The sequence below is a fragment of the Pogona vitticeps genome, chromosome 2 (assembly GCF_051106095.1).
Source record: "Pogona vitticeps strain Pit_001003342236 chromosome 2, PviZW2.1, whole genome shotgun sequence".
NCBI lineage: Eukaryota > Metazoa > Chordata > Lepidosauria > Squamata > Agamidae > Pogona > Pogona vitticeps.
Genome location: NC_135784.1, coordinates 85,431,751 through 85,454,527, shown reverse-complemented (window position 1 = coordinate 85,454,527; position 22,777 = coordinate 85,431,751). Strand labels below are relative to the sequence as shown.

At 42.0% G+C, this 22,777-nt stretch overlaps 1 protein-coding gene across 4 annotated transcripts in view; it reads right to left on the bottom strand.

The window, feature by feature from the left end:
• Positions 1-11,086, bottom strand: part of RGS14 (regulator of G protein signaling 14) — a 47,343-nt gene extending 36,257 nt beyond the window's left edge. For 2 of the 4 annotated variants that reach the window (XM_078385549.1, XM_020790375.3), the window contains exons 1-8: positions 10,853-11,086; positions 7,453-7,474; positions 6,485-6,639; positions 4,434-4,526; positions 2,097-2,240; positions 1,723-1,872; positions 1,466-1,586; positions 1,186-1,310 (exon numbers count right to left, since the gene is read on the bottom strand). In XM_078385549.1, the coding sequence (XP_078241675.1) occupies positions 1,186-1,310; positions 1,466-1,586; positions 1,723-1,872; positions 2,097-2,240; positions 4,434-4,526; positions 6,485-6,639; positions 7,453-7,474; positions 10,853-10,897 (855 nt within the window). In that variant the 5' untranslated portion in view covers positions 10,898-11,086. Of the gene's footprint in view, positions 1-1,185; positions 1,311-1,465; positions 1,587-1,722; positions 1,873-2,096; positions 2,241-3,578; positions 4,346-4,433; positions 4,527-6,484; positions 6,640-7,452; positions 7,475-10,852 lie in introns of those variants that run through there. The other 2 variants (XM_078385550.1, XM_078385551.1) reach the window with 2 other exon arrangements.
• Positions 11,087-22,777: the final 11,691 nt, after the last annotated feature.

The following is a 22,777-nucleotide window of genomic DNA, read 5'->3' as shown; positions in this document are numbered from 1 at the left end:
ACAGCAGAGCAGAATCCTGCCATCTCAGATTAACAGTACTCATTTTACATTGTAATTGGAATCGGATTTATGGCTTTTCTGTTAGCTATGGGTTGGAATAAAGGTTCCCTGCTTTCACGCCCAAGGAAGGCATATCTCCATGGATAGCCTTATGTATTTGTATGTTCTTAGCTGATCTGTAAGTTGATGTAATGAGTGTAGGGCTTAAGTCTTTGTACATGCACTACTCAGAATGATTTAAGGTTGCAGTCCTAAATAAACTTGTTGAGGAATAAAGGTCATGGAGGTTTGTGTGAATGATTTCTAAATAAAAATGCACAGGATGTTTTGCCCATGCACCTGAGGAAGTGCTGCCCTACCATGCCTAGCCTCCTGAAATTTATCAGTGTTTATCAAAGTGAAAGAAGGATGTGGTCAGTCTATGAAGAAGTGTTTGGTGAACAAATACATTTACTTACTTTTCTGAAAAAGGAATTAATTGAACAAAGAAAATAATCTTTTCTCCATGCAGAAAGTAATTTAACTGCAAAAAGGTGTTGAGAGTAAAGTAATCCTCATTGTACAAATCAAGCACCTCGAAACAATGTTTGGTGCCATGCTGTTCCCCTAGATACGCACATACTCAGTTCTTCTGAGCTCTTGCTAGTAATACTATCCAAAAGGATAATTTTACTCTGTGTTCTCCTTTTATTGGCCACTGTAGGGAGAGCTAACTTCCCACAAGCTGGGATTCTCTATGGCTCTGTAAGCAAAATCTTTACAACAGTTCCAGGGGTGGGCGTCCACTGGAGAACACTGAGATTACAGGAGGTAAAATATCAATGTGCTATGAGTGGCAATGAGAGCAATTTCTAAATTGCACAGAACTCCTCCACGTTGCACAGTCATAGCGCATTATAGATTGTTGGCAGGGGGCTGGGTGAGACCCATGGTGCAGCAGTCATGATGGAGAGAGTGAAGCATGAGCCAAGTGCCCACACTGCAGCAAACAGAGGGCAATATATTTCGCAAAGCTTGGAATGTTTACTTCTCTTAGACTGCAAATCCTGGCACTCAGCAATGCTGAGTGGGGGATTCTGAGAGTTGTGGTTTAAAAAAAAAAGAGTACCATTTCCAAGCTCTGGCATTTTCTCTGCCACAGCTCTAGATTTTCAAGAAGATATGCTAAATTCCAGAAATGCTTACCTCTGGCTGAGAGCTGGTGGAAGTTGCATAAGACGACAAGAGGCCCAGGTCCAGACTAGCTGAGGAATTCAAAGAACCTTGAGATTCACGCCACTGTGATGACCCCTCACTGCCATTTCTCTCCTCTAGGACAGATGCATGAGCAGGGTTAGATCAGGGTTTCTTTGTGTGTTGAGTGAATACATGGCCCTTGGCCATCAACCAATCGTGAAACACCTCTGTGGCCATCCGAAATAAAACCGCACCATATTTATAGCACCATTCCCTAGTTTGGACTCACCTCCCCAGAGACGTTCCCTCCGGTCTCCTTTTCGGAAGGATCTCCGAGGACTTCTGCCAATCACATTGCCCGCTACTTCCACACCCAGTGGCAGTGATTTCCCTGTCTTTAGTTTTGTTTTCTAGGGGAAAGCCAGAGAGGACGTCAGCCCATGATAATTGCTGGACCCAATTAAGAGGAAATGGGAGATGGACATTTCTCAAGTTTTCTAGACATCACACTAAGCCCTCTCAAGTCTGAAAGGGGAGACCTTGTACCTTGCCATGGTCACTTTGGGGGCTGCCGCTTTGGGACTGATGCCCCAGTTCTGGCAAGGGCTGCCCTTGGCTTTCAGCTTTTGCACATGCCTGATACAGCGGAGACTTGACAAAACGTGCATAGCTGTCAAATTTCATCAGGTTGAAGATCTGAAACGAAAAACATTGGGATAGTCAAGCACCATGCTGGTTCAGGCAGCTGACAGCTCTCCACACTTAGAACTTCAGCCAGTAATAGTCAATGAAGTTAGCCAGAATCTTTTGACTCAAAGACTGAAGGAGCAGGTAATGTCCCGAGCTTCCCATTGTTGCAGTGCCCTCTTCTCTTCCGTACACCCTGCATCTCAGAACTCAGTGAATGACACTATTCTCACCTGGAGTTGCTGGACATTAAACATGTCTGGGGTGGGAGTAGCCAACATCTCTTCCCCAATCCAGGCTTGTCTGTCAATGTTGACTGGGTTCACCGAATGTCTTGACAAAAACTCATCGTAGATCCTCCTAGCCTCCTGGGCCAACTAGAGAGAAAACATGTGGGATGAGAGAGTCCTGATACTAATGGAGACAAGAAGCAAAAGTTGTCGTATTTCTATCTGTTCCATCTCTATTATATCTCCAATGAGAAGGTAAAAGAGAGCTATTGGAGCGATGGTGATTGGGTTACAGTGTTCATGGCTTACAGAATAAAACAGATTAAAACAACAGAAGATTAATACAACAATAAAAGAGCTTAACATGTAAAGCCCGATTTAAAAAATATAGCATACCTGCCAAAAAAAGAAATATTTCTGAATGGTATCAAGAGAGAGAAAACCGCCCTGCTATGTCCTCCAGGAGTGTTTGTGAGCATATTTCAAAGGGATGCTATCTGTGAGAAAGCCCTCTCTTTTCTAGCTTTGGAGTAAATGTTCTAGCCCCAAGCCCCCAAGACCTTGAAAAGTTAACACCAACACTTTGAACTGAAACAACCCAGAAACACACTAGGAGCCAATGCAGATGGTGAAGCACCAGCACCATAAGATTCTACTATGGCAGCCTGTCCCTGCCAGAAAACCTAGCAATTCCTACAAACCAGTTAGAAGCTTGTTTGTACTAACTGAAGTTTTAGAACTGTTTTCAAAGATAGCCTGCTTTTTGGGAGGAAAGCAATGACAAACCTTGACAGCATCTTAAAATGCAGAGACATCACCTTGCCGACAAAGGTCCACATAGTCAAAACTATGGTTTTTCCAGTAGCAATGTATGGAAGTGAGAGCTGGACCATAAAAAAGGCTGACCATCAAATAAGTGATGCTTTTGAATTGTGGTGCTGGAGGAGATTCTTGAGAGTCCCCTGGACTGCAAAGAGAACAAACCTATCCATTTTGAAGGAAATCAACCCTGAGTGCTCACTGGAAGGACAGATCCTGAAGCTGAGGCTCCAATACTTTGGCCATCTCATGAGAAGAGAAGACTCCCTGGAAAAGACCCTGATGTTGGGAAAGTGTGAAGGCAAGAGGAGAAGGGGACGACAGAGAATGAGATGGGTAGACAATGTCATCGAAGCTACCAACATGAATTTGACCCAACTCCGGGAGGCAGTGGAAGACAAGAGGACCTGGCATGCTATGGTCCATGGGGTCACAAAGAGTCCAACATGACTTAATACAGTGGACCCTTGACTTACAGACGGCTCGACTTACAGACTTTTTGAGTTATAGACTTCTCTGGCTGCAAAATTTAGATTCGACTTGCAGCCAGAGAATCGACTTACAGACCAGAAAAAAACCAAAATGGAATAAAAATAGAATAAAAACCACTAGTTATGGGATTAATCGGTTTTCAGTGCATTGTAGGTCAATGGAGATTCGACTTACAGACTTTTCGACTTGCAGCCACCATTCCAATACGGATTAATTCCTTAAGTAGAGGGTCCGTAACTAAACGGCAACAACAAAGCAAGTAGTAGAGAACAATAGCATTGCCCTTAATTTGGGCGCAGAATTCAACATTCCAAAAAGTTTCACTTTTTCCTTTCTATTTTTCTTTAGAATCAAGAATCTAGCCACAGTGTGTGGGCCTTACCTAGTAAAATCTCCAGTTTAAAGAGTAAAGTTCAGGGCAGAGGTCACAAGGTTCACTAGTCATGAAAGGGAGAGATTTAAGTGCCCTTCATAATTCCTTCCTTATGAATAATAGAAGTGGCACAGGAAAGACAATTAGCAATCTAGACAAATTTATAAAGTGTGTAAATGATAGTAAGGCTTCCTCTACTTGATCCTCTCCCAATGTATCAGAGTGCAAGTCCTATAAACACAGCGACACTCATGCTGGCTAAGGATGGTCAGAGTTGCAACATACATCATCTGGAAGATGCCTGCCTGCCTTCTGTGCAGTGTGCACAGAATTATGTTCTCTGTCTCTTGGAGACTAGGTTTAATGCTGCCATTTCTAGACCTGTCCCTTTCCCAAAACCAGAATGTATATTTTGAGAACAGACAAATGTACTACTTGCCATCTTGAACCCTGCACAGCCTGAGGCTTCCTGAGAATCTCAGCCTTTTAATGACAATGTCTTCTAAATTTCATAATGATAGGAAAACCTCATTGAAGTCCATTTCAGAACAAATCAAGACCAAACTGACCTACGGTTGCTAACATTACATATCTCTCATTCCATGGAAGATATGCACCAGTGCAAAATTTGGTTTTCTCCTTGGATATCCTCTTACCTGTTGAGTGCTATTAGCTGGGATCTGCTGAAACCGTTCACAGGCCTGCCAGAAATAAACATTCTCAGCACTAAACTCCTTCTTCAGGAACTCCTAGTAAAAGGAAATGAGAGAGAAAAAATATTTTATTTATTTATTAAATTTATTCCCTACCCATCTAGACCCAAGTCTACTCTGCGTGGCTAACAATTAAAAAATGGCATAAAAGCAATATAATAAAATCTCACTGATGGCTCCACTCTATCCTAAAACTCTCACTGTAGCATTTTGGGGCATAAGATGTCAAAGAGGTTAAGGAAGCATTCAGCCAGGTTTAATAATTTGCCAACAGTGCTGAATATGAAGTAATATAACCAATGGTATCTAGTAAAGATGAAAACAGGGATTCAGCAAATATCTAAACAGCTAAGAATCACCGGAAGACCCATACAGAAGAGAGAAAGGGTGCAATCAGATGGACATTTGTCCCACTGTTTGGTCTGCCGCAGGGATAGGCTGGTTCATTCCTTTTTTCTGGTGATCACATGAAATAATAGTTGGAGCAAACCAACTCATCCCCTATCTGCACCTTTCAGAGCTTCTGCTTTTTTTGGTGCAGGGACGATTTGCACCATTTTGGTTTGTTTCCAGTGCATGCGATCACTGGAAACAATCCAAAGCAGAGTTTGCAGCTGTCAATTTGCCCTACTCTTTCAATTTCACATATTGTTAAGTGGCTTAAGAAGACAGCTACTTCATGCTACTGGGAAATTAAACACTTCATCTGATCTGTTGAAGGGTAGGAGAAGTAAAAAAATACTGTACACTGTACTATGGCAGTTCTAATGCAGTATATCTCTTATATAAAAATAAAATAAAATTGAAACATTCCTCCCAGAAGTAGAAGGAGAAAGGAGGAGGCTACTAAGGGCTTCTTTTATTTTATTTTCTTAAAGGTCAGGTTGAAAATCTGCCTGTGGTCAAACCTACCACCAGATGGTACTCAGTGGTGAATTCAGCTGTAAGAAAGTTCTCAGTCTGACCATGAAGAAAAGTCACAAAGAAAAGGAAAAGCATCCCCTTATTTGTTCTCTCCAGTCTCCTCCTACTTCTGAGAGGAAGTTTTCAATTTTATTTTATTTTTTACAAGTGATTTAATGTGTCAGTGCTGCCTGTATAGATTGTTAAAATTACTTCTTCTGCCCCTCCACAGAACAGAGGAAGTGTTTAATTTCCTAATATTGTGAAGTGGCTATCTTCTTAATCCACTTCACAATACAGTACAGCAAATTGATAGTGGAAGGAACCAGACCAAATAAGGTTGCTTGAGGTGCATATGCCATTTGGATACAAGGATCACATCAAACAGCATACTAGATCTATACCCAATCTTAAACAACCATATTTAGCCCACACCAGCCTGCTGCAAGTAAGCTCATGTAGACAAGCCCAAAAATTAGTTGCCATCTAACCTAGGCTTAGAGGGATTGGAACGCAGAGACGCAGGGTGGCCACATGCCTCCCTAAAAAAGAAAACATGCATCATGAGAAAGGAGAACATGGAGGACATTGATTTGCATAAAATTAGATGTGCTAATTTGTATGTACAGATGTAAGATTAGAAATATTATTTTAATTTTTAAAAAATTACAGTGGATATCACATGACTGGAGAAGATTGTGGCCAGGTGACTTGAGTGTCTGTTGAGCCTGCTGTCCAGATGCTAACTGTGGATGGACAACTTCAAGGTCCCTGATCTTCCTCTTTATGGTTCTTCATCATTAAATAAGACATAGACTGGATGGCCCTTCAAATGGAGGATCCTATGTTGAGAAGAGTGACTCTGGCAGCGTTTCAATCATAGGACTGTCCTTCCTAAACCAGGATGTGTGGTTACCCTTCAGAGAGGAGATGACATTTTTCCCAACCTGCTCCAAAAGGTGCAACACTATGCAGGCTCCATGCATATGACAGCAGAAAGTGGAATTAATGAAAGCAATACATGCAAAGAATGGAGGGAGGGAGGGAGGGAGGGAGGGAGGGAGATCAAGAGAAAAAGAAATGGAACTCACAGTGAAGTAGTCAACACCAAGTTTGTCCTGCAGCAGCATTTCAAAGGACTCAGCCCAACGGGCTACAGATTGCCCTACAGAATGAGCAACACCTTGAGTGCTTGGCAGGCTGTCCACGCTGTTATTACTGCCCCGGGCACCAGAGCTGTTCAATGCTGTGAAACAGAGAGAGACTTCAGATCCCTTCTAGCCCCAACAGATGATGCTATGAGTTGGAGGTCTTCCAAACTTGTTAATGCCCAAGGGCAGAGCCAGCCCTGAACTTTCCACTTTCTGATGTGACAGGCAAGGTGACAGTTCTTCCCCCATTTCCCAATACAGTACTGGCGGTTGAATGTGACCTCAACACTCACAGTGGGATAGTGTTCTCCTTTTCAGAAAGCAGGTACAGGGCAGGCCTCTTGGCAGTCACAACAGTGTCCTCCAACACGCTGCTGCTACTCTGTCTCCCTGTATCTGGCACTTGAGATGGCCATCTCCATCTGTATAATGATAGGGCTGGCCATGCCCATCAACCCGGTCTCTTTGTACAGCAGATCATACTGAGCAGTTGTGGAGCTAGCAGTGGCCATTTGGCATTCTGAACATTGCTCTCTCTTTTCTAAACTGCAACTCCCCAAATCCCTTACCAACAGGAAGAGAAAAGAAAAAGAAAGGGAAAGAAAGGGAAAATAAAATACAAGAAAATTTTCGAGCCCTCCCTGAGCTCCTACCAAGCCTCTGGGAATACTAATATAGGCAAAACCTATTACATTCTTTTGTGGCACAAGGGTTTTTCTGTGTGTGTGTCATTCAGCATTTCATCATGAGCTACTGTGAGTTGTGATCAAGTCTTTCTTGTCCCCAGATGAATTTAGCAGTTATCATACTACCTTCTATATCATGCAAGCCAACAAGTCCTGCTACATTTAGCAAGGTTTTGATCCCACCGATCCAACCCTATGCCCCAAGCCATAGGCCCTACTTACCCCCATCAGATACTGCCAGGCCCTGAAAAAGAAGCATGAAAAGCGGTCAAAGGGTTGTTATTTGTGATATGAAAGAACACAATAGGAGCACTACACAGCATGGACACGGCCTTTGCTCCAGCGGCAAACACTGTCAGAAACCATCTTGACTGTTTACAGATGTAAATATAGGGAAACCATCAATTATGATGATTATATTATCCCAGGAGAAGTGATAAGCCATGCCTCACCCCATCTACTGTGATGTTTCAAAAGTATGCTGTGATCCTACACACAATGTAAGGTACAATGCTTGCAAATGTTATTATTGACTACAGCTCCCAGAATCCCCTAGTAAGCATCATCACTGGCTATGCCGGTTGGGAAATTCTGGGAACTGCATTTTTAAAGTAATTTTCCATGCTCTGGTAAAGGAAATCCTATTTTCTGATAATTACCAGTAGTTATGTATTAGGCAAGATACTGTAGAAAGCCACAGAGTTTGTTTAGCCCTAATTCCTAGCCTTATCTTACCTCAGGTGGAATAATTCAGATCCAATGAAATATAGATCATATGTGCTCCCTTGTACAATGATATTCTCAAAGAGCCATGGACAGGAATTCAAGTGTTGCATCACAGATATAGACCAGAGATCAAATTTGTTTTAGTGCGAGATCAGCTGTCACTCGCCTTCTCTTCTGGTGCCAGCAGCTCGGCATTGCCCATTCAAACAAATTGTACACCGGTTTGGGCTGCTAAGCATCATGGTGCTAGCTGAAGTCTCAGGGAACTAAGATGCTTTCCTGGGTCTCACCACATCTTTGTATGTTTTATTCAAACAAATGTGCAAAACCAGGCCGAATTAGGAGTATTTGTGAAATTCTGGGGTGGAACAAGGAGTCAATATCTACTCCCGGGACAAAGAAACACTACAATGGATCCTTTGTATCATGTGTGGCATTCAGAGGATTAAGAAGATGATGACCAATTTGATTTGAAGAAAGGAGAAATCAAAAGTAATACAGTAGACTGAACTGCTGGCATCAAAAGAGAAGGTGAGTGACAGTTGATCATTCACAAAAGCCCAGGATCTCCTCTGGATGTTCTCATTACTGAAGCACTATGGAGAGAGGGCTCAGACTGAGGTCAGTATGCCATCAATATATCCTCTTGCAGCACCTCTACCAGCCATTTTGTGGAGGTGTTAGGTGAACAGGAAGAGTTGTGTCGCTTAGATAGCTTCTTAGTATTCTGAAATATTGTTTTTATTTGTTCTTTCACGCAATATACTGAAATATTATTGCAGTATTAGGATCAACTGTGTGTGTAAGAGTGAAGAGATACTTGTTTTATGGGCTTTAAGTGGATAGCTCACATACTGTAATTAAAATGTTAGATTCTATCTTTCTCCTCCTGCACCTTCATTTTCTTCTCTTTTTTCAATTTTTGGTGTGGTTGTGCAAATACTAGCCATTACCACCTTGTCTTATTGAAACAGGGGTCCTAGGTGAGCCAGCCTTCCTCCACCAACCTCCTCAATCTGTTATGTTTTCCCCCTTTTAAAGGTCCGCAATGCTCTTGAAATGGGTGGTGGTGTGTGGCCCTCAAGATAATAGCCTTTTGTGCCCCTCCCTCAACCATTTGTAGGAAATTTTTATTTTTTAAAAAACCAAGATAGATTGATTGATGGATGCATGGATGGATTGATGTCAGCTTATATACTGCCTCATAGTGCAAGGCACTCTCTGGACAGTGTATGACAAAATGTAGAAGAACAACAAAATGTAAACAATATACAAATACAAATCAACAGACCAATCAATCAATAGAACCACTGACTAGCTAACTTATCTTTTAAATAAAAACAATATAAGGTGACATTGAACATCACAGCTATGTTAACTAATAAAAAGCAGATTTAAACAATTTGTTTTTATTGGCTTCTTCAAGACTGCAAGGGAAGGAGCCTGGTGAACCTCTGCTGGAAATTTATTCCAGAGCTGTGGGACCACAACTATGAAAGCCCATTTCTGGTGTTTGTTCTTTTGGCCTCCCTTGGTGTTATCATTTCTAACATCCTGGACCGGGTGGGATGGGTAGCTGTTTTATAAAAGAGACATTCCAACAGGTATAAAAGAGACATTCCAACAGCCCATTTAGGGCTTTATTATGTGATGACTAGCACACTGAACTGAGCACAGACACTGAAAGGGAGTCAATGGAGATTTGCCAAGACTGGAGATATATGGTCATATCTGTTGGTACATGAGATCAGTCAGCTGCTGCATTTTGGATCAGCTGACATTTCCATACTGACTTCAAGGGCAGCCTTATGTAAACAGCATTACAGCAATCTATTCTGGAGATTACTAAAGCATGAACCACTTTGTTATGGGGACACTTTCAGGATCTACGTGATGTTTCCATAATGACTGGCACAACAATAGGGGCGTGAGTTAGGCCCTCCGTATGCTGTTGGACTGCAACTCCCAGCATTCTTCACCATTACTTGTGCCAGGCAGGGCTGGTGGGAGCTGCGATCCAGTACTATCGGAACAATATCACACTGGAAATTCTCTCACCAAAGGCTTCACACAAGAATTGTTTAGGATTCAACCAAAGGTCACACCTATTTTCCAAGCAACCTATAAGGCTTGGAGGCTTAGCTTTACAAACCAACTCCTGGTATTTCACAACAGGCTTCCCACACAGACAGCTGTCAATGCCCCCACATTCAAGCTGCAGCTCCTGGCTTTTCCCTGGTTCATGACACAAAGCTCCTGCAAACCGTGTTATCAGCCCATGTAATCTAATTAACAGCCCTTCTTTGCCTTTTGTGACTGCCAGTCATGCTTGGGTTGTGTAACACAATACCGGAGGCTCTCACACCAGCCCTGCTCCATCTGTGCTTGTGGTAGGTTCCTGCGTAGAAGCTGAAGTCCCTGAAAAGTGCTGAGATTTCACAGGCCACAGAAACTCTCCCACCTGATGTGAGGAAAAACGCTTCCCGGAGCAGTTACTGCCGCTACCCTCTGTCCCTGTTTGCAAAAATCAGCTGGGACAAAGAGGTCAAATGTAACCAGGCCGAAAGAATCCCGTTCTTTCCAGTGCAGCGATGTTGTAGCCAAGGGGTGTGCTTGCTACTAACCTTAGAGCTCAGGAATAGGGGAAAGCTCTCCTGAAAGTTACAGCCGATATAGAGGCCCTAGGAGGAGACAGCCAGTGAAGGCTGCTCTTCCTTCCTGTGCAAGCTGACACCCCAGCTCCTAAATGACGAGATGGGAAAAATCTTGGGAAAGCTGCTTTTTCGGGAGCCTCTTTTGCCAGGGACAGAAGAAACAACAACACTTTCCTCTGGTTTGGTGCAGTGGCCTCTCTCCTTGCCATCCCCCAAGTAGCAGCTAAAGTGGACTCACTCACCATTCTGCCATTTTGGACGCCCAGGTGTTTGGGTTTTCCCAGCATGCCTCGTGCTGCTGTCACAGGTAGTCCCCGAAACCCAGGACCATCAGCCTGGAAGAAGCCCCTCCTTGAGGCTGCAGCACAAGCCCTCGGAGCATCCCCGGCAGGGAGAGAAAGGAGGAGTGCAGCGAGCTGCCTGCCACGCTCACAGCACTGCACTCACTCACTACCTCTTTTTCTCCACCACAGGAAGTGTCACTATGGAAACCAAAACCACAGCTCAAAATGGGGTTTGGAAAGAGACTCCCTCCTCCTGAAAGCACAGCCCCACAGATACCTACCACCCAGGGCTCTGTCAACTCTCCCAGGGTGAAAGCCATACGCTTCCCCCCAAAGGATTCTGTATTCTGATTAAGGACCCTGAAGTATCAGGAGCTGCAGCCAAATCATTTTACTGGCCCACACAGTAACAAAGAACCCTCAAGGAGGGGGGGGGGGGAGGAACTGAAGAGACATGAGGCAAACAAGGTAATGGCATGTTCAAGCAGAAATACTGCGGAAGAAGAAAGAGCCTGAAGCAAAGCGACTGATGAGGACACCATGCTAAGAAGAGAAAATGTGAGACTGTCCCAGAGAGATCATGCAAGTCACCAGGAACACTGGCGCTTTGATATATTATTACCACTCCCGCAGCAACGAAGCAGAAGGGATACCACTTAATGAATGAACCTACTGGGATAAAGGCTGCTTATGCCTGTACGGTGCCTGCAAGCTCCAGCCAGTGGCAGACACTGGTGCAATCTATAGCTATGTGTATTTACTACATGTTTATTCCCCCTTTCCTCCACAGGCATGATTGTACAAGCTCAAGTTGTCATACATGGTTTCTTCACACAGATGCATGCAAGAGTGTCTGTGAGGAGATCCTCCATTTGTTTATTGATTTATGATAAGAACATCCTAGCAGGCGGGATACCTCAGTGAGCTGGTGTGTTGGGAGTTTGGCTGCCTCTTGTGTCTCCTAGGAGAAGAATCAACCTGTCTAGCCTTGGGCAAGCTGCACAGTCCCGCAGAGCCCCCCCCCCCCAGAAGAAGGTAATGGTAAAATACTTCTTAATACTCCATATCTACAAAACCCTGTGAAGTGTCACCATAACTAATAATAGTAAAACACCATACATCGTTTGACAGCACACAACACTACAAGTTTGATTTAGGAATTCTTGAAATCTTGTAATTACAGATAAATTTTATGTACACAATCAGGTATACTGTGTTGTAGTGGGTGTACGTTAGACACATGAGTTATGGTAATATAGCACTTCGGCGCTTTGTCCTATGATGGAAAAATCCCTGTGGATTTTCTTGCAAACACGATTTTATCCTTAGATAAAGGTTCTGTAGAATAGCAGCATAGGTGTGTGATAGTCTGCGATCCAAGCAGGTAGGGTGGGCATTCTCCCCACCTTTGGAGGAGGGGCACCTCCTTCTCTACTACACCACACTGGCTCTAAGTGAGAAAGTTGGAAATATGACCTTGGTCTCGCAGATTATACAATTTTACCAGCCTTTCATGATTCTAAATTTGAACCAAGCAGGGACTGCCAGGTATGTTGTTTAACCATTTTACTTGTAATTATTCTCTATGTGTGATTCTTATTAATGTTATTATATCACTATCTCATGTATTCTGGAAAGATATATGGTCACTGCCAGCCCGCCTCTTTTCAAGTAGTTTTAAGGAATCCCATTTGGTTTCTAGGCCTGAATGCATATGCTTCACTGCTATGAAGCTGCTCCTGCTAAGTAATATCAACTATACTACAAAATCCAGTCAGACAGTTCCAGGACTAAGCAGCACAGTACAGTATTTGGGAAAAAAAACTGTGATCCCCAAGGCTAAAACAGTTGGACATCTCTGATCTAATGAAAAGCTGTGAATATGAATAAACATGCCTGGATATGCTGCAAACCTTAGCATGTCATATGAATACAGGACAATAGATGGCACAATAGATAACCCTAGAGACAAGAATCCACAAGGGATGTCCATGTATTGTAAACATCTGTGAAGATATGTGATTAGTACTTTCAAGGAGGAAATGCATGTTTTTCTTTTGATGTTTAAAAAACTGAAACTAGATTAGATTTTCATGGTATGTGGGATATTCCAAGAGTACTTTTACCATTACCATTCCCCAGTGAATTTCCATTGCTGGGCAAGGATATGAACCCAGGTCTCTTGAGTCTTAGCCTGACTCTATATATTACACTAGTGGTTTCCACCTTGGGTAACTGAGATGTTCTTGGACTGCAATTCCCAGAAGCCTTCACCACCAGCTGTGCTGGAAGGAGTTTCTGGGAGCTGCAGTCCAATGACACCTGGTTGTCCAAGGCTGAGAACCATTGCACTACACAAACACAAAAAAAACCCCACATATTTATCATATGCAATAGTAGTTGATGTGCAGAATAACCTTATTTTCTTGTAGGCGGGTCAGTTAGGGGAAGGATCTTAAGCTATAAACTGCAAGTCATTTATGAAGACAGCACTCACTTTTATGATATATTGGCTCCTGATGGCGATTTAATTGTTATCTCCAGGCAACAAAAACCTACTTCTTGAATTTCAATATATCACTACAAGAAATACCTAAGTCTATACATTTTGAATCAGGGATGATGGTGGGGCAGATTGATCGATCAGTGGAGACATTACAGGCTGGCTTGGCCTGTGCATTATAACACCAGAAGTAAACAGTGCTTGGACTGTTTGAGAAAGACTGTGTTGCTCCGTTTGTGTATCAATGCACAGTGCTAAGTCTGACTTGATTGCAACTTAAGATTGGTCCTGTGACAGTGAGGTTTTAGGCCTCAAGCCCCCCTCTTTTCTGTCACATCTGCTGCAAAGGAATGTACCATCAGCTTGCCACTAAATATGCCTATTGTTCTAAATTATTGAATGCAATAGGAGAAAGAGGGAACAGGATCAGATTCACTGACAAATTTACCTGACTTTGTCAGGATTTGGACAATGATTGTGGGTGGTTCTCTCCCACATGGCTATGTGTTGTGCTGTCTATTTATAGTACTTCAGCAAGCATTTTTGTGCTTGGCATTCCAGAAAACGTTTACGTTATGCACAGCATTGGTCTTTAATCCTGCAACAATACAATAATGTTTTTCATATTTTATATGCATTATCTTTAGTTCTCATGACTTTTATTTCAAGAAACATCAAAGAGAGAGTATGCAGTCATCTCAGTGTACTTTATGCAGGTGATTAAATAGACTCAATACACAATATATTGCTTAGGGTGTTTTCCAGATCATCTGACCTTTTGCAATGATTATTATACACAGTGGCATCAATGGCAACATGATACTGTACATTGATACAAGGACTGTAGAATTAACACAGAGGTAGCTGTATTAGTGAGTTGCAGTAGAGTAGAGTGAAAGTGAGATTATTTTAAATACCACGCAATGATTACCCACATGTTATAGGGAAAAACATCAGAGCCTTGTAGCACTGTAAAGACTAACAAGGTTTATGTGACATAAATGTTTGTGCATTTTACCAGCTTCATCTGATTCCACAAGACTCATTGTTGGTTTTGCTGCAACAGAACAACACTCCAAGCTCCTACTCCCACCCTGTGAAATGGAAGAAGAAGTGTTGTGGTGATAAATTTTGAAGAGAAAGTACTCATGACATCTGCTATACAGAAACCATGAAGAAAAATCTAAAACTTCAGGCCCATCTTGATTCTTATCAATAAAACAGTTCTAACAATGTGCATCTAGGAGGAGCAGATCTTTTGTAAGCCTAATAGATTTCAATTTCTATTCAGGACCAAGACGCTCCAAACTGCTTTGCATAACAATAGAGAGAGCTCAAAAAAAAAGAAGGGAGGATTCCCTTCACAGGTCGTTAGCCTGGGTGTACTACAATTGACCTCCATAGATCTCGGTGGTGGCCTGGAGTGTATCTACATCATTTAAAATAAAGCACCAACTATGCCCATTCCTTGAGATGTCTGATTTGGTGAGGGTGACACATGCCTTAGTTGCATCTCAGCAAGATTCGCGTAATGTTCCCTGTACTATGTGACTCCCTTTGGAAACTGTTGAGAAACTTTATTGATATTTGCCTTAGTATTGCCTATTAATGATGTAAGATGCCTCCTTCTTCATGGTTTGTAGTTTCAAATATTACCTCATTGTTGTAAGCTGGCTTAGTTTCTTTTCAAGGAGAAAAGAGGGATAAAAATATTTTAAATATAAACTTTAGGGGGTCCAAAATGCTGCAACCAGGTTGTTAAACGAGGTTATGGTGGTTACAGGGAACATATAGCTTCCCTGTTTAAACATGTCCCCTGGAGGCTGGTCCATTTCCAGGCCCAATTCAGAGTGCTGCTTTTGACCTTTAAAGCCTTAAATGACTTGAGTCCCAGCTATCAAATATATATATATATATATAATATAAAAATCTTCCTGTATGAGCCATCCTGGGTTTTACAATTGTCCAAGGAAGCCTCTCTGTCTGTCTTGCCACCCTCACAGGTAGTACAGTATATGTGGTGAAGACACTAGATATGGTCTTTTCTGTTGCTGCTCCCAAATTAAGGAACTCCCTTCCATGGGAAATCAGGTTTTTCAAATACTGACTATGAAGGGGCTGTAAAAATAGAACTGTTGTATCTTTTTTTATTTTTAATATACTTTAAAAATTGTTTTAATCTGTTTAATCTCAATAGAATACTGGTTTAATTTATTTTTGACATTATAATAATTTACTATAATTTAAAGGGATGTGGTGGCGCTGCGTGCTAAACTGCAGAAGCCTTTGTGTGCTGCATGGTCAGAAGACCAGCAGTCGTAAGATCAAATCCACATGACGGAGTGAGCTCCCGTCGCTTTGTCCCAGCTCCTCGCCAACCTATCAGTTCAAAAGCATGTAAATGCGAGTAGATAAATAGGTGTCATCTCAGTGGGAAGGTAAACAGGGTTCCATGTATAGCCGCACCGGCCACGTGACAACGGAAACTGTCTTTGGACAAACGCTGGCTCTATGGCTTGGAAACAGGGATGAGCACCGCTCCCTAGAGTTGAACACGACTGACTAAAATGTCAAGAGGATCCTTTATCTTTACTAATAATTTACTGTATTTTTTAAAGCTTTTGATATTGTCTGTTTTGCTATCGTGAGCCACTTTGGGTCTTCTTGGGAAGAAAGGCAGGATATGCATAATAAGAAAGAAAGTTCTGTGAGGATTGCTGCTTAAGGCAAAGAAGGTTGGGAATTGGGTAAGCAGACAAGGTCACTGTAACAAGTAATTTTAATATCTAAGTGCTCTGAAACTGTTTTGCTACAGATTGCAGAAGAATCTAGAGGCTTCATTCTAGAAAAGACAATTTATCAGTATTCTCAAGTTGGGTTGATAAGAAAACACAACTTCTTTCACTAGCCAGGATAGCCCTTGCCTGAAAAAAAGGCAGATTATCATTGCAAATTAATGGCAACAGCTGGGCAACTATTACAGCTCAGTGAGCATTCAGAAGGGGCCAGGAGTTCGAAGCCACAGGGTGCCTTCCAGGAGACCAGCCAGCTGAGATCACATGGAGCGTGTGTGGCTGATGGAATTATGTGTCCTGCTACCTGTGTGACTTTGGGCAAGCTACACAGTCACAGAGCATCATCAAGAGAAGAGACTGGTCATAGCATTTCTGACTAATTTATTCCTTAAAAATGCTGGGAGTCAGAATCAGCTTGACAGCACATAATTATCCATTATAGCTTCACAGCCATTTTGTCAGCATCAACCTCTCCTCTGTTTTTTTTCCTTTAAAACATAAGAGAGACAACATGTTCCTTGTTTCTCTGGAGTGATATGCATCTCCAAAGCAGAAATGTCAGAGCAAGAGAGGGGGACAGTATCCAGGCACTCTCTCTTACAGAAAGCTTTCTCCAGGTTTAGGACCATACCAATATCTGCCCTTTTCCTTTAAGAGGTCAAAACAGAAACACTCACTGACCACATGCCCATCTCTCCAATTACTGTTGTGTGCTGTCAGGTCAGAACCGACTTATATAGTGACACTAACAGGGCTTTCAAGATAAGTGAGTGGTTTTACTCCTTCCCTCCCCCAGTGAGCTTCAATTACTGATTGGGGAATCAAATCCAGGCCTCCTGGGTCCTAGTCTGTCATTCTATTCATTACACCATACTGGGTATCCCCCATTACCATTAGCATAGACTTATCATGATGGAGACCTCTATGGTGCCTAAAACAGCTGATCACAGTAGCTTGCTTAATGCTGAACAGCTGCTGAAAAACATAGTTGAACCATTAGTTTGTACAAAAGAAACAGGGTACTTGAAATAAGGGAGAGGCAGAATGTTTAGAGTCTCTGACTACATGTCTATGTATAGAGAATCTGATCTCGTGTTCATTTAAGATATTGAGCTAAGGTGTTTTCTAGGTTTGAAGAGGGCTTTAAATGCAGCAAAATGGGCCTCTTGCCCTCTAGATATTGTCAGACTGCATTTCCCATTAACTCTAGCCAGCATAAGCAGTGGTGAAGGATGATGGGATTTGTACTCCAACAACATTTGGAAGCCACACTTTCTGTTTTGGATATAAAGTCATTATTAAACTTGAAATAATCAACAGTGTCACATTAAATAATCTATAGCCAGAATATCAAACACAGGATATATTCCTATCCAATCACCCAGCGAAGTCCATCTTAAATAAGTGGCCATGCAGTCTTTTTAAATAAAATATTGGAGAAGAAATAATTTTGGTCTTGGTGTGGAAGTCATCCAGGTTAATGAGTGTGAAAGCACAAGCAGATGATGATCTGGTCACCCTGGATTAATTAAGGTGATAAGAATGTGTGGATATGTGTAAATATCCAGGTCTTAAGCACCCTGGCTTTTTGATTCAGTATGACTGATAATAATGAGGCATAGTAGAACCCTTGCACAGTGGGTTGTCTAATAGAATAACACAGTACTCATGGTTCCTGAATAATGGATCAACACACTGGAGCATACACCCTATTCCAAAGCTTTTCCATGTATACCAAATAAGTGATTATGCTTTTCCCACATTTCCATCTACATCACGTACATGCCATGCTTACCATGGTTTGGTTTCCCTTCCACTGAGGTCACTGTATATTGATGATTTTTTTAATGTTTACATTTATTTATAAATGTATAATGAGCTTCCTCAAACTCTTCTCTATTGTTCTTTACTTGTGGCCTTCTCCTACTATCTCCTAGTCTTCTTTTCATGATGTACTCAAATCAAGAAGCAACCGCTATTAATTTGCTCTTATGGAATGGCATCATTGGAATATTTCCAGCTATTATACAGCAGTTCTCATCACCATATAGTTATGGCTATTAAGAGTTTTCCATTTACCTCCTTCACAAACTGTGAGTTTTTGATTTTCTGCTGACCTTTTTGTCATAGCTATTACTCATGGATGTTGCAATTCTGCCTCAGTCTTGACAATTTCTGAAAAGCTGAAGTTTCTCCTTCTGCCTTTAGCAAAATGGACAGTGTAGATGACAATTATGGGATTAAAACTGTGATTGCCTCCTCCTCTTTGGTCAGACTAGTTTTCATTGGGATACATTTTATCCCAGAACATATTTCTTAGGGGAAAACTTTAAGCAGCCCATTAACAGCCAATGGAGGGCAGATGTATAAATAAGACATTGCAGTATGTAGGGCTTATCTTTTTTGGAAGCATACTTAAATAGCAAATCCATCCCATTTGTTAGTGGCTGTGATTTCCTCCAAGAACTGGTTGGGAGCTGTTCAGTGAATCCAAGGTCTTATATTGCTATTGATGGTTTGTTTTGTTTATTTAATCTCCACATCACCACTAAACCCAATAAACACAAGACTTCCTTTCCTCAAATATGGATTGGTTGGAGTAAAGATTGCATGATGTGGATAGGATTGAGCTGTAATTCTGCTATTGGTAGATTTTATCACTACAAAAGTCTTTGTATTATTTCAGTTCTTCTACACCACTAGTGATGTGCTGTATGCAGAGTAGAGTGTCTAGAGGGAGCATGTTATAGTGTTCATATGGGGTAGAAGTTAAGATACAGTGAGGTCACCCATGTTTTGAATGACATGCAGGGATCTGTGCTCTCAGTCTCTTGGCTTTGTAGGGTATGATTTCAATATAGCATTTTGCTTTAAATGGAAAATTATTTTCTGTCCTGAAAATTGACATATCCAAGGCCCTCGCCAGGTATAGCCTTTTAAGAAACACACAGTTATTTACAGAAAACTGAACACAATTTTCACCTCATTCTTAAAAACATTTTGTTCTATTATGCAGAGAAACAGTTATCTTTCTGGATTTTATATGTAATGTATGTAGCCTTTGAGTACTCATATAAAACTGAGCTTCCTTTCTATTGTACCTAACAATGCTGAGTAGGCAAGTGTTAACCATAACTCTGTGAAGAGACAGAGGCCTGCTTACAGGAACATAGAAGATAATACTGTACTATCATAATGTTAGAAGTGTAAAGCTAGAAAAGACCCCATGGATCATCAAGTTTAGCCCCTCAAGGAGGCACAGTGGGGAATCCAAAACCCCACCTCTGACACCTAAACCACTGAGGTATCTAGCAGTTCTTATCTTTTTTTTATCCTTTAAGCTGTTTTATGATAATGTTTAATATACAGAGATTATTTTTAACTTTAGGTTTATTGATTTTAATGATTTCATGGTTAAATCTGTTTTTATTAGTTTTTATGATTATAAGCCACAACACATACTTCCTAGTAGTGGAAAGGCAGGGTATACATGTACCATAAAAATTAATAACAAATAATAATGACAGCTATCAATGAAATAGGAGTAGTTCAGGCTCCCTGTAAATTTTACCCTTTCTTTGTATGTATATGGCCTGAAAGCAAAAGGTGTTGACCTCATGACTACAAGCACCAAGGGATAGTTGCAACTGCCATTATGTACCAAGTCATCTTAGGCTGGATAGATAGCATGAGCTTCAGAAAAATCACTATTTGAAAGAGAGGCAGCTACTTGCATTGATGATTGCAGCTAGCTGGGGAAAAATTGTGGGAGAGGGGAGAAATTATTGTATTCTCGAAGGCTTTCACAGCCAGGATCTGATGGTTGCTGTGGGCTTTTCAGGCTCTTTGGCCATGTTCTGAAGGTTGTTCTTCCTAACGTTTCACCAGTCTCTGTGGCCGGCATCTTCAGAGGAGACGAGTCAGAATGCTGTCTGTGCTCTGTTGCAGTTTGTTGGATAATTGAGTATTTATAGCTGTGGGATCAGATTTTGTCCTTTTCAGGCGACTGGGTGAATATGGTGATCAGCATGTTTTTGTTGTGTATGTATTGTTGTGATAAGGGGGAGAGATGATCTGTCACTGTGATTGATGGGTATCGTTAGCTGGTCTTTTGTGTGCAGTAATCACTGGTCCTTGCAGCTGGGTAGAGTTTGTTGACGTTTTGCAGGCTGTATTTTTCAGTGGTGGGAGCCAGCCCTTGTTGAGTTTTAAACTTTCTTCTTTTTTTGTTGAACTTCTGCTGGTGTTTGTGGATTTCAATGGCTTCCCTGTGCAGTCTAACATAATGATTGCTGGTTTTGTCCAGTATTTTGAAATAAAATTTCATGTCCAGCTTGTTTTATGGCACGTTCAGCTAAACTAAACAGACTACAACAACTGGAAAAATCAGCAGTAGCTGAACATGCCATAAAACAAGCTGGACATGAAATTCTATTTTCCCTCAGACAGTTGCATGAGAAATGTAGGGAACAACGACAGCCACTCTTTGTGGCCTTCATAGATCTTACAAAGGCCTTTGATTTAATGTATTTGCGAAGGCTTTCACGGCCGGGATCTAATGGTTGTTGTGGGTTTTTCGGGTTCTTTGGCTGTGTTCTGAAGGTTGTTCTTCCTAGGAAGAACAACCTTCAGAACACGGCCAAAGAACCCAAAAAACCCACAACAGCCTTTGATTTAGTTAACAGGGACAGCCTTTTTAAAATACTTCCCAAAATTGGATGTCCACCTCGACTCTTTAACATCATCAGGTCCTTTCATGAGGAAGTGAAGGGCACTGTAGTTTTTGATGGCTCAACATCAGATCCCTTCGACATCCAAAGTGGAATGAAACAGGGCTATGTCCTTGCGCTGACTCTGTTTGGGATCTTTTTTGCTGTCATGCTGAAGCACGCCTTGGGAACTGCAACAGAATGTGTCTAAATCAGATGGAAAGCTCTCTAGATTAAGAGCGAAGACCAAAGTCCAGCTGAAATGCATGCAAAAGTTCCTATTCACCAATGATGCAGCTGCTGTTACACTTTCTGCTGAAGAGCTCCAACAATTTATGAATAGTTTTAGTAAGGCCTGCCAAGATTTTAGTCTAACAATCAGCCTGATGAAAACACAAGTCATGGGCCAGGGCATGGACTCGCCTCCCTCTATTACCATCTCTACACAAGAACTGGGGGTTGTTCATGATTCTGTGTACCTTGGCTCAACCATATCTGAAACCCTCTCTAGATGTCGAGCTGGATAAATGCATTGGCAAAGCATCTATCATGCTCTCTAGACTCACCAAGAGAGTATGGCTTAATAAGAAGCTGACGGCATATACTGTACTAAGATCCAGGTCTATAGAGCCTGTGTCCTGGGTACACTCCTGTACTGCAGTGAGTCCTGGACCCCTTGTGCAGGAGAGGACGTTTAACATGTTCCGTGTGCGTTGTCTTCAACACATTGTTGGTATCACCTGGCAGGACAAAGTTCCAAATAGAGTAGTCCTAGAACGAGCTGGAATTTTTAGCATGTATACATTACTCAAACAGCAACGTCTATGTTGGCTTGGGCATGTTGTGAGAATGGCTGATGGTCGGATTCCAAAGGATCTCCTGTATGGAGAATTAGTGCAGGGAAAGAGCCCCAGAGGGAGACCACAGCTGCAATACAAGGATATTGGCAAGCAGGATCTGAAGGCCTTAGGAATGGACCTCAACAGATGGGAAACCCTGACATCTGAGCGTTCAGCCTGGAGGCAGGTGTTGCATCATGGCCTCTCCCAATTTGAAGAGACCCTTATCCAGCGGGCCAAGGCAAAGAGGCAGTCCCAAAACCAGCAAAACTAGGGAGCTAGACAGGGGACAGATTGTATTTGTCTTCATTGTGGAAGGGATTGTCACTCTCAAACTGGCTTTCTCAGCCACACTAGATGCTGTTCCAAGACATCTATTCAGAGCATGTTACCTCTCGAGACTGAAGGATGCCTACCTAGCAGTCAAAATAACCATAATGCTGTTCAGCTTCCTGATTATGATGATGGAGGAGGAAGAGAGGCTAGTATTCTCCTTTCTCTTGCCCCCAACTCAGTAAACATATTAAAAATAAAAGACAGACAAACCAAAATAGTGTTTCTGGTGCTTTCTATTTACTTGAAAAAAGCGTTCAGCCTGGAGGCAGGCGTTGCACCATGGCCTCTGCCAGTTTGAAGAGACCGTTGTCCAGCAGGCCGAGGCAAAGAGACAGTCCTGAAACCAGCAAAATCAGGGAGCTGGACGGGGAACAGATTGTGTTTATCTTCAATATGGAAGGGATTGTCACTCTCGAATTGGCCTTCGCAGCCACACTAGATGCTGTTCTAAGACCTCTATTCACAGCACGTTATCATAACCTCTCAGGACTGAAGGATGCCTAATCTAAACAGTATTAAACCAGGTGTAGGAATATCCCCACTATTTCAGAATATGAAAATTCACAGGTGGTGCTTGAGTCATGGGAATCCGGTGGAGTCCATCTCCCCTCCTTTCTGTGTTCCCCCATTCTACCCCGCTACTATGGGAGAGGGTTCAGGGAGCCAAGATTGGTCCCTTCTGACTCAGTAATTCCCAAAAC